The sequence below is a fragment of the Teleopsis dalmanni genome, chromosome 2 (genome assembly GCF_002237135.1).
Source record: "Teleopsis dalmanni isolate 2A chromosome 2, ASM223713v2, whole genome shotgun sequence".
Lineage (NCBI taxonomy): Eukaryota > Metazoa > Arthropoda > Insecta > Diptera > Diopsidae > Teleopsis > Teleopsis dalmanni.
In genome coordinates this window covers 51,573,052-51,584,779 of record NC_051847.1, presented here as the reverse complement: position 1 = coordinate 51,584,779, position 11,728 = coordinate 51,573,052, and the positions used below count along the sequence as shown (strand labels likewise).

At 29.4% G+C, this 11,728-nt stretch overlaps 3 protein-coding genes across 5 annotated transcripts in view; 1 reads left to right on the top strand and 2 right to left on the bottom strand.

Moving 5' to 3' along the window:
* The window catches only part of LOC119682433 (SAM50-like protein CG7639), a 246,151-nt gene that overhangs the window by 111,100 nt on the left and 123,323 nt on the right, over positions 1–11,728 (top strand). The gene's annotated exons all lie outside the window — the stretch shown is intronic.
* LOC119682439 lies at positions 788–1,849 on the bottom strand. The gene is made up of 3 exons (XM_038095884.1): positions 1,712–1,849; positions 1,247–1,618; positions 788–1,050 (listed from the first exon to the last, which is right to left on the bottom strand). The coding sequence occupies exons 1-3, from the start codon at positions 1,730–1,732 to the stop codon at positions 868–870; spliced, it is 576 nt and encodes a 191-aa protein (XP_037951812.1). The 5' UTR covers positions 1,733–1,849; the 3' UTR covers positions 788–867.
* Positions 6,424–11,728, bottom strand: part of LOC119682442 — a 29,751-nt gene continuing 24,446 nt past the window's right edge. Inside the window, exons 1-4 of one of the 3 annotated variants that reach the window (XM_038095890.1) lie at positions 7,276–7,293; positions 7,067–7,207; positions 6,783–7,002; positions 6,424–6,673 (exon numbers count right to left, since the gene is read on the bottom strand). In XM_038095890.1, the coding sequence (XP_037951818.1) occupies positions 6,823–7,002; positions 7,067–7,204 (318 nt within the window). In that variant the 5' untranslated portion in view covers positions 7,205–7,207; positions 7,276–7,293 and the 3' untranslated portion in view covers positions 6,424–6,673; positions 6,783–6,822. Of the gene's footprint in view, positions 6,674–6,700; positions 7,003–7,066; positions 7,208–7,275; positions 7,294–11,728 lie in introns of those variants that run through there. The other 2 variants (XM_038095888.1, XM_038095889.1) reach the window with 2 other exon arrangements.

Genomic DNA, 11,728 nt, shown 5'->3' with positions numbered 1-11,728 from the left:
ATGTTACTCAAAAAAGAAAAAACACTTTTTGAATTCACTACAAGTAATTTTGCATCAATCAATAACATATATAAGCCAAAATGGAAATTAAGAACAACGTAATGAACGTTAAGAAATTGAGGAAATCCGGCAAACAATTTACAAACCTAATGAGAGAACAAACTTTGTTTATAGACTACGAAAGCTCAGCAAATTTTAACTGCATAGGGATCAAAACTCTACAAGCAAGACTCATTAGAAATGAAACGATAGAACAACAGATAATATAAAAACTCTTTTAGAATATATTAAAACTATGTGAGCAAAACTCATTGAAGTTAAAACAAAGAAGTAGATCAAAAAGTACTTCGTTTAAAACAAAAATTAGTTAAAAGTAGCAAATTAAATACTAGATCAAGACTAAAACAATAGAACAACAGGCACTTCATTAAGTAAATATGAAGACTATGTAATCAGTTGAAAGAGGAAAAGAAATGCCAGAACAACGTAATATACGTATTGAGTCAAATCATGTTTAACCACAAAATATTCAGTTGTTAAATCTAAGTGTTAAAGCAATATTGTGATTTTGTTAAATAAGTATTTATAATTTATCTGGAGCTTAATATTTATTTTAATTGGTGTGACAGTTATAAATATAATAAATTGAAATTATTTAAGGCTCAAGATGGCTACTTCATTGCTTCAAACTTACAGGGCTTTTACTAAATCTTAAATGCTGACTTACAAAAAAAAAATTGCTGCAAATGTACTAAAAATTGGGAAACTACAATAAAATGAAATGTTGTCATTTTATTTTCAAGTCATTTATTTGTATTTATACGTAAAAATATCATATCAATATCAATGATTTCACATCAAAAAGCTTCATGGATGGTATTGACCATCTTCTGTTTGGTCGTATGCACCAGCTGCTTCCAATGCCTTTCGTTCTGCCTCATGTTGTGCTCCAATTGCAGCGTGTTCTGCTGCAATACGTTCAAATAAACTCAAGTGCTTATTTGTAGCGCGGACAACGGCTTCGCTATCTTGGGGGCCAGCAACAGCGGCCTATAGCAAAAGAAAAAAAATATATAAGAAAGTGAACAACGATATAAACATTGTAAAAATTTCCCAATAAAAATGTATACAATAAAGCTTAGATGTTTTTAAACTTCTTTGTCGTTTCTTTTACAGATTTTGCTAGATTTTGTTAGCTTCATTACTTAAGTTGTGTAACTGTTTACTTATACGTGTAGATACTTACGGCTTGATGATGCAACTCATTTGCATGTTCTTGTGCAATTTTATTATATAAAGCGAAATGTTTTTGCTTTGCTAATTTCACTGATTCACTATCTTCCAGTTCATGACTTAATTGTGGATGGAAACCATTTTCATCGGCAACATACTGTACGGTACGTAATTGATTCTTTGGATCCACATATGAAAACGCACCACGTACCACACCAGTGCCATCCGAAACTTCAGTATGTTGACGATCTACATGACCTGGTGCACGTCCAGCCTGGTAACTGAAAATATATGGATTTGGTGGCCCTGGTTGTGGTGTTGTGGTAGCGTCATGAAGCACATGCGCCACATCAGCACGTGCGCATGCGCACAAAACAGCGAATACCTTTTAACCAACCAAAAGCAACACATTATTTACAAAATCGTATATTATTTTTGCGAGCTACTAGCTTGGCTAACTACTCAATTCGCTACTCACCAATACAATTTGTGTTTTCATTTTCGTAATAAATTCCTAAATAATATTTATTGGTCTCACTTTCTGAAGTTGTTTATCTGTCGAGGTCTTCTGCTTAACTGAAACTTGACTAAATGTTTCGGCGTTGCTTGTGCAAAATAAATTGTCAATTTTTTTCAATCAAAACTGGTATTTCACGACTTCTCAATCAAAAACAATACAATAATGAAAACCAGTAAACAACACATACAAGAATTTCGTCTGATTAATTTAAATATATTATTAAATAATTAAATATATTTCATTTGTTTTGCCATTAGAAAAGCAAAATGAAACCACATAAAAATAAAAAATAATTATAGTCATAGATTGTTGTACTCTTTTCTTCGGGGTGCTAAACGTACGAAGAGTGCGCATTCAATTATTCATTGATACAGCTTCCGTTACTGGCCGCGATTATCTGATGAACTTGTAAATAGACAAGCCTATCATCTGCTCACTTAAATCATCATGAATGGCGCCTTACATTATTGTTACAACAACAACCCAGTAGTAAATGTGCTCATCGTATTATTGACTTATGTATATATTTTGTCCAATATTCATATTTAAACGACCACCACCCACTTTGTTGTTTTGAGTAAACGAAGAAATATCCGATGTATACAAAATTCATACCATCATTTAACTAGAGTCAGTTTTTTGCAGCATTTATAGAACTAATTTGTATACGTCCATAAATGTCTTAATTGTAACATCCGTTAATGATACCCGTATGATAATTACTTCCAGTCAAATACAAAAAAGCTTAAATAAGGTCGAGGTATGTCAAATACTTCATGTGAGGAAAGCAAACCCATTCAAGTCAAGTAAACTCATAGACCTTTACAGTGTTTTGGTGTAATTTTGGACTTAAGATATATTGATGGAACAAAAATTACTAAATCATTTCAGTTGTAGCTGAGTCATAATTTTTTTTTTTTATTGTGAGGAGGTTGGAATGGTCTTCGGAATGGTGTGTCCGACTCCCTAACATTAATACGTAATATACAGACTAAAACATCCCCTATTCGACGAGACCTATTCTCCCTCGGAATCGCTTTCGCATTACTTCGAGGAGGGTCTCTTTTCTGTTGGCATTTCAAGCCACACTCTTGTAATTTCGATCTGCGTCCACTGCGTAACCACTGCTAACCCATATTTTAAAAAATTTTAACTTACTACCTTTAAATGAGAATACTGAAAAATATATACACAAAATTTACTGAACTCAAAAAATTCTGGCCTAATGTTAATAGCAACATTGAGTTGACAAAATTTTGAAAAGTAATACTTAAAATATGGAAGTTCTTTCTTCTAAACTCTAAAATTTAGTTTTTATTCTGAATTTTACTCATAATTAGAATAGTTTACTGAGAGTTACTGCTGTCAAAAAGCGAGGCATATTTAGAAGAAATATAAAATGAATTTTTTTTCCGGCTGATTTCAGTTGTGTCAATGAGTATTCAATGATGGCTTTCCATTTTGGCTGTATGTGTTTCAATAGGCCAAAAGCCGGTGGTAACTGCCGTTAGTCAGAAGATAACTTCTGTTTTTGCATATTAGTGTAAGGTTTGAATACTCTTACAAATAGCAAGATTCTTCCAAAATAACTTAGTGAAAAGTAAGGTAATCAATCCGTGTTAACCTCTTGGTCACAGCCATTGCGAAAGAGAAGTTCGTTCTAACAACTTCAACATTATCAATCAAGGGTTTCAGGAAAGTTGTAGTGTCTGTATCCCAAAGAGATACCAGGACAAACATATGAATTGAGGTAAACGGCTCACTTTATAAAGTAAGGCGTTTTTACTGTCCATTATTTTTACGAGTTTAATCGATTATCCACTCAATGTAAAATATCATTACTAACGGAACAAATCTAAACTAAAGGATCATGTTATCTCTATATAGGTATAACTCATTAGTAATTAAATTGAATGATTCCAATTTATAGTTAAATCTTCCATTCGACAATTTTTCTTAAAAAAGGCCCTTAACATAAAAGTGTCTTAAAGTTAATTATTTTTATAGAAAGCTGCGCCTCTTATGACGAGAAAAAAACTATTTTTAATATTTAGAAGACTTCGAATAGAAAAGAAAAGATAAGAACAAAAATTTAGTTATTTTTTTGAAATTTGGCTGCCCATACAACGCTGTTTCAAGTATTGTCTTATTTTAAAATAGTTTAATAAAAAATTAATAGCATAAATCTATATATAAATGGTTATAATAATAATTTTTTTTCAATTACATTTTTTTTAGTACTTAAAAGCTTATATCGATTTACCATATGAAATCAATTAAAAATACATCTCAATAATCACGAAAATTTCAAGTTATTTTAACAACGCCTTTTTTTCTGATGCAAAATACTTCTAATTCAAAAAGTTTATTAAAAATAATTTTGTGTAATTTAATATTAACAATCACTGCGGTTCCCAGTTCAAAAAATACTTATCGAACAAAGCAGATTGATTAGTTATTAATATTTTTTTTCAAATAATTCCGGTAATAAAATTGTTTCCGTAACATGTATGACATAAGTAAACGATCAAGATCAAAAGAATTCGTTACAGTGATTAATTTATTTTTTAACATGATCAAAAAAGCGATCAAATTGCACAAAATTTTTTATATATAATTAATAATATAAGAACAACGATTAAAAATCAAACTGTGTTAATTGTTTTATAAAACTTATTAAAAATGTTGTTTTTTATTAAAATAATCTGAAGTATATAGGAACATTGAAAAAGCAGATCAATATTTTAGAAATACATAAATATAAATAAATTATGAAATTCATACTTTGTATTCTCACAATTTATTTATTTATTTAAATTCTCACAAATATATATTACATACTTACTTATTTAGGTGGCCATTACAGACGTGAGTCGTCCTTCGCCGCTTCGAGTAGCCTCCGTCAGACAGTCCGATTAGTTGCTTTCTGACTCCAGTTGGCAGTACCGAAAGTCCCCAAATCGTTGGTCACCTGGTCCTTCCACGGAAGATGCGGACGTCCTCTACCACGTTTTCCACCTGCTGGTACCGAATCAAATACCTTTGTAGCCGGAGCAGTTTCTATCAGACACTTTACCTTGTATGTTCTTTCCCATCCAAAAATATGTATTACATACAAATAATGATAGTTTAGTTTTGAGAACGCAGAGAGACAATTTCTAAGTATAAAAATTAGTTAATAAAGCAAACTGTAGGTATAACATAGGCAGTGTAAAGGACTTTAATTTTCTTTTTACAATTGATCAAGTGTGAATGATTGTAAGGTACTACAGGGTTCAAATGCCCGCAGCTTCGGCAGCTGTCTTTACCAATTGAGGTTGGCAGTATCATGGTCTCTGTTGTTAATACCCAAACTTGCGCGGGAAGAATGGTTGCATTTTACTTTCATTCTGAGTGAAGTTGCGTATTCCCACCGGGTGCTGCGACCTAAAGATAAACAGAGGTTGGATGGGTGTCGCTCTTTATCAAGGGGAAGTTATGCTAAACACGTAACTTCAATTAGTGCTGGCCGAAATTCCTTGGAATTTCTAATAGGGCCATTTGAAAACGGATTTAAGGTGGGGCAACTATTTTTGAGAAACTTTTTCTATATATATTAATATATAACATATATTGTAAACTAAACTCCAAGATATCGGGCTTTAATGTTACACAATCTAATGTTAAAAGTAAAATATATTACAAAATGTTTACAACTTTCAATCTCGGCCTCAATATCTGGAGAAGTGAGGTATATAATGTAATTAAAAACCTGATTTTAAATAACTAGCTGATTTTGTTAATGTCTGTTCACAAATCAAAATATCTGCAAAATCAAAATCGTACTGGTAGCACTGATGCCGTAGTGTTGAGCAGATCACCCTTTAGTTGAATTAGCTGACTAATAAGTTTCCCGGTTTTGATTAGGTTAATATGTTTTTTTCACCATGTTTTTTAGCTTTACAAATATATTTTTGTTTAATGCAATATGTAGCCATTGCAAGTGGAATACCAATATAAGAAAAATGAATATCTTGACAAGATTGTTTGCCCTACAGTTGCTCGAGTTGCTCCATGTGAGCTGGACAGTTACACGTCTAGCTATGCTACGAGAAAGCCGGGAATCTGGAACTGTTAAATATGTTGTAGTAGTGCTCACCAGTGATTAGTTAGCGACTTTGCTGTCCGTAAAGATTACGATATTTATATCGGAGATCTTGTTGCATAGGACCTATTTTACTACTAAGCGAATAGTAATAACTTCTACCTGAAAAACACTGTTATGGTTCGGTAGTCGAGATGCTAACACCTAATTTATCTGAAGTACTTATAAAGAGAATATAATAGGAATTTAAATTTAATTGAGATAGATCTTTCATGCTTCAATCGACTCTAAACGAACAGAAAAAAGTCAGCTTATAAGTTAATTTAGAAAAAGTGGAAAAATAAAAATTTTTATTAAGCATTTGTAGCATAAATTATACAGCATATATATATATTTTATAAATATATTTAATTGCAATAAAAATTTAGTTAAAATTTTTTGCTATTATATTATATTATTAAGATAAAAAACTAATATGCTTATTTAATATTCAATACAAAAAAATTAATCATACTTAACATATATAGGTTAGAAGTTTTTTAAATTTAATTTAAATAAAATACATTTTAATATAAGAGGTAAAAAAGACTACAGATAAAATACTAGTGGCTGGTTAATAGTCAGTAAATCGACAATTTTGAATTTAAATTTATAACTGAAAGCCAATGTGCAAGATATTGTTAAGAGTATTTCTTTATAAATGCTTTTTTACAATCAAGAGCACTTCCAGATGAAAGCTCTTCGATACTTCTTTTAAGAAATAGCCCAATTAAATGAGCTTGTATTATCCAAACTGAAAAACATATCTTAACTAGGTATTATACGCCAATCATATTCTGAAAATGATATAAATATTTTCCAAATGGTTTAGAGCTTCTTAAACAAAAGTAATTAGAATGTAAATCTTTATATAAAACAATTTGTGGATCACCAAAGCAAATGTACCATTTCTTTTTTACAATCTATTACTTCTGTTCTCTTCTAATCATCTTTCCATAGACGTTACTTGTTCCATTACAAAATCTAAATGATTGATGCTATCCAGTATGGTATCATGTTGGTAGTTGACGTGTTTTAAAATCAATTCCATTTTATTTAAATTTTGACTACTATAATCCGAAACAATGTCGACTTGTGTAAAATTCTTTATAGTCTGTCCCAAAATCTAAATAAAATATATACAATATTTATATAAAAACGTAAATGCAAATTCTTTAAATTCAAATCACCTCATTTGATTTCGAGCCCCGCACAATTTGACGTGCTACAGACCCCAAATTATTAACATTTACACCAACACGGTCGCATAAACGTTGTTTGCTATCGTTAAATAGATGGCGCGCACTGCTACTTGATGCCGAAGCCATCAGCTGTTTTGATAAATATAATAAAATCAATGAAATCTGTATTCAGTCCAGAACATTTTTAATAAATTTACCAATTTGAAAATGTATGCACCTAGATTTTAATTAACAAAAGCTAAAAAAAGTTGAAGTGATAACAATATGCACTTATTAATTAAATAAACTTAATAATTTCAGTTGTAATTAATATATATTTGGTTCTGTTTACGAAATTCTCACTGCTGCTAATCAAATGACAGTACTGAAACTACTGTACAGCGGCTAATGACATTTGCGAAAATAATATTCAAAGAGAACCAAAAATAACATTCCGTACAACCATTTATTTGCAATCCATTAAGTTATAGGTATATTAGATATCTTAATAACTCAATTAAAAATAATAGGAACTAGGATAAAAATTTCTTACAAAGCGTTTATAAATCTTAAAATAATTGTGGAGTAAAATTTAATAATTTATTTCTTTTTAACTGTTAATATCTAAATAATGAGTTAGCTTTATTCTGCTTGCTTCAATCAAGTAATTATATGTACATTGCATCAAATATCACAAAATAAAAATGGTATCTGTATTACATATGCATAAATATGTATTTTTTTATTAAAAAAAAAATCAATATTTCACAGCATTATTGTAAATCATTATAAGCTATCATACCATATAAGATTTTTACTTGCAGATACTAAGTTTCTTCTAAATAAGTCTCGAAGCCTTTAAATTGCCTTTATCGTTGTCAAATTCTTTTTTTTTTGTGTTATATAAACATACGTTCATAATTCTTGATTGTGTCTTCAGTGGTTCATTTTGGCTACATACCTGATCTAGCTCTATCTTTTAGATTTAATAAATCGAGTTTTTAAGCACTTAACAGTACTTTCCATTTCCATAACATATTTTTATATATTATATCAATATTATATATAAAAATTTATAATTTTTGTTGTATGTAATTCACTACTTTTTGAAACATCTTTATAAAAATTATATAAATTATTATAAAAATTATGTAAACAAATATTTTTATTTATTAATAATCTTACTAACTCAAAGCACCAGTTTTTTAATAAAATAGATGGAGCACCTAGTAAGTCATTAGTTGTTTACCTTAATCAGAACACATTTATAATAATAATTTACATACAATATACAATATTTTAATTTCTTTAGTTATTTAATTTAAAACATGTGAAAAAGCTTAATTGTTAGAATTGCATTGTTGTAATATTCTCAACGAGTTTAGGAATTGCAATAGCAAATTTATCTGATCTCCCTTTTATTAAATTTTAAAATGTGTCATATTATAGAATTAAAAGTTAATATTTATTAAAAAAATTTTTTTATTTTTAGAATGTAACGCCATTAACCAATTATTTTCTATGTAAAAAATGTTATTATACTAAACTAATATATATTCTTATTAATTATACTGTGTTAATAATCTTCTATATATATAAAAGAAAGATGTGTTATTGTTACACCACTTATAACTCAAGAACGGCTGAACCGATTTAGCTGAAAATTGGCAGGGAGGTAGTTTAAGGCCAGGAGAAGGATATAGGCTGAACCGATTTAGCTCCCTGCCAGGGAGGTAGTTTAAGGCCAGGAGAAGGACATAGGATACCTGTTTATCCCGTTCACGACAAAGTAGGTTTTGAAATTATCAAATTTTTGATATAAGAAAATATTTTATTAAAATTTAACAGATAGAAATATAACGATCGAATCTTTCCCGACAAAGCCGTAATGCAAGAAGAATACGAAATACTGCAAATTTAAGGACTGAAGGTCGAGCGAACAACAGAGGTCAACAAATAGATAATTTGCGATGTGTACTAAAATACACAAATAAATTATGAATGATTAATGTAGGTATTTTTTTTTTTTTTGTATTTTTTCCAATTAAAAAAAAACTGCTTATTTATTGCCTTTAAGGCGGAACAGAGTTCGCCGGGTCATCTACTAGTATTCTATAAAAAAAAAATAGAAAAAAAATCTTTTATTTGTGTAATGTTTTAGAAATGGGAATATACGAGTATCATCAAAATTTTTATATCCACCAATGTATTTATTGCTTTATTTGCTTCAAGCAAATAAAGAAATAATTCAGTCAAGTTATCAATTCGATAGAATTTTAATCATTGCATACATTATCGTTGTCTCCCATTGTGTGTAATCAATAAATATATACTGGATAGGTCTTACACGAAGTACTCAAACAAGATTCTGTTGTGCAAATTGAAACCAAGCATGGAATCAATAATAATAGAACAACCATGACAATATGCTCTTCTGTAATTGTCTATAATGAAACGATCGACTTTTTAAGCAGAAATTCCAACTAACCAACACTGCATTCAAAACAAATATGACTATAGATTGTTAACAAATAGTTATAACAGTATAAGATGCCTGGACTTATGTGAAGGGACTTTAAGTAACAGTTTAGAGAATAATGAAGAAAACTTAAGCTGAAGGTATAAACTCTGTTATAATACTTTCAGCTGGTATATACATATATATATAATAAATAATAAATGGAAATTAGTTCTACATTAATATCCAAAACAATTTTTTCGCAAATAGCGTAATGTTCAAAATGTAGATCCTAGGAGACGTTTTATGTTTCTACTGAAATAGGGATTAAAAATTTTGTTCACTAATTATATCCTTTTTTTTAAAATTTTCTGTTTTATACTACATATATTAATTGAGGTGCATATCTGTAGAGTCAGATATCAAGCAGTCACACCTTCTTGGAGAGGGCTTCTGTGGGCAATTCGAGTTCTTAGGTTTAACCATCATTACTTTTGCCACGATGGTATTATACATTTTTCTAATGTGGAGCTCTCATTCTTAACCTTGTTTACACTACTTCGGGACATCATGGCTCTGTAGTTAAATCCTGGTAAAGTATGTAATGTCTAATTCGTAATTTTTGGGTTTTGTAAGAGATATAATCAAAAATACAATAGATTTGACCAATATTCATATAATGAATATATTTTAATCAGGGAGGTAGATCAAGAACATTGCAAATTGTTTATTATTAGCAATAAATACTGATAAATACAGTTAAGTGTAGTTGATCTGATGTAATAGTTCATTGAACCTCTCTGTTCCTACATGTCTTTATTTTTCAAGAAACTATATTAACAAAATAATTATTATTAAGTAAAAATGTATTACAATATGTTGTTATTTAAAAATATATAATATAATATACTATTATATAGGTGCCCATTTTGTATATGAAAAAAAACACGCGCGTATCGTAAAACAGATGTGAAAAGAATATCTTTTTGTCTGGAACTTCGTTAATATTTTTAAAATTACAGGTATTCCAAATTTTATTGTTTTACACTGCATGTGTAATAATAAATAATTTGAACTACATATATGTTTGTCTGGTATATGTTCATCGTAAACAGTAACTTTTTTATAAAACTAAAAAGTTTACAAAGATCAAGTATCAACACATATATTGTAACATATATGTTTTTTATTATATTCTACAAATTATAGATTTTTTTTTGAATTATCTTTGAAATTAGTACTTATATTTATGGTCAACTTTGATTAAGAGTCTTGTTCTTTTATGGTACTTAAGTCATGAAATCACCAAATCTAGTTTTGGTCTTTCTTATCCTCTTTTTCCGTGGAACTCCGTTCAATGTGTCATTATAGTTTCAACATGTTCTTAGAAGTTTTGAGATGTCAGTAGAATTTTTTCCATCAATACTATCAACTTTGATACTACAATTGTTATAACTTTTATCAGCTCTAAAAGGACCTCTAATAAAAAAAACTTTTTCGAGCCAAGCCAGATTTATATTACAAAAAAACTACTCTACTTATGTAAGGTATTTCCAGAATCAGAGCATTACGATAAGTGCAAAATTTGTACGGAATATTTCAATATTATCCGACTTACAAAAGTATATTTTTCGTCTATATAAACATATATATTTTTACCCTCAAGTTCACTAGTTACTTCTTACTTTTTCTTATTTGGTTTTGTGCAGTCTATACAGTCCAGTATGAACCTTGGCTTCCTTTACAACCTGCCTCCATCTGATTCATTCTTCTGCAGTTCTTTTCCAATTCAGAGCTTTCTGAAGTCCTTTCACACGTCATGTCTTTTTGTCATCGGATTAGCATTAGCATTGGTCTCATTTATTTTCAGACCAACGTTTTCAGTTTTTTCATTCAATTACATAAAGACGTTTGACAGTTTTCTTTCGTTACTTGGAATAATTGCAACATCATCTATGTACGCACCGATTTAGTAAGATTTTGTTATAATACTTCCGCGCTTTTCAAGGGAGCGGATAATGTAATAATGTAATATCTGTATGTGTGCATGCGCAAGTATAAATGTAAATAAATTCAAAGTGAGTTTAGAAATATAAATTCATTATTTTTAAATGTAATTATAAGCATTCAATTTCATCGCAGAAAATATCAAGTAGAAAAATGAACAAAAATAAAACCCATCCTACAGTTTTGCGGGTTATTAAGTATGATTA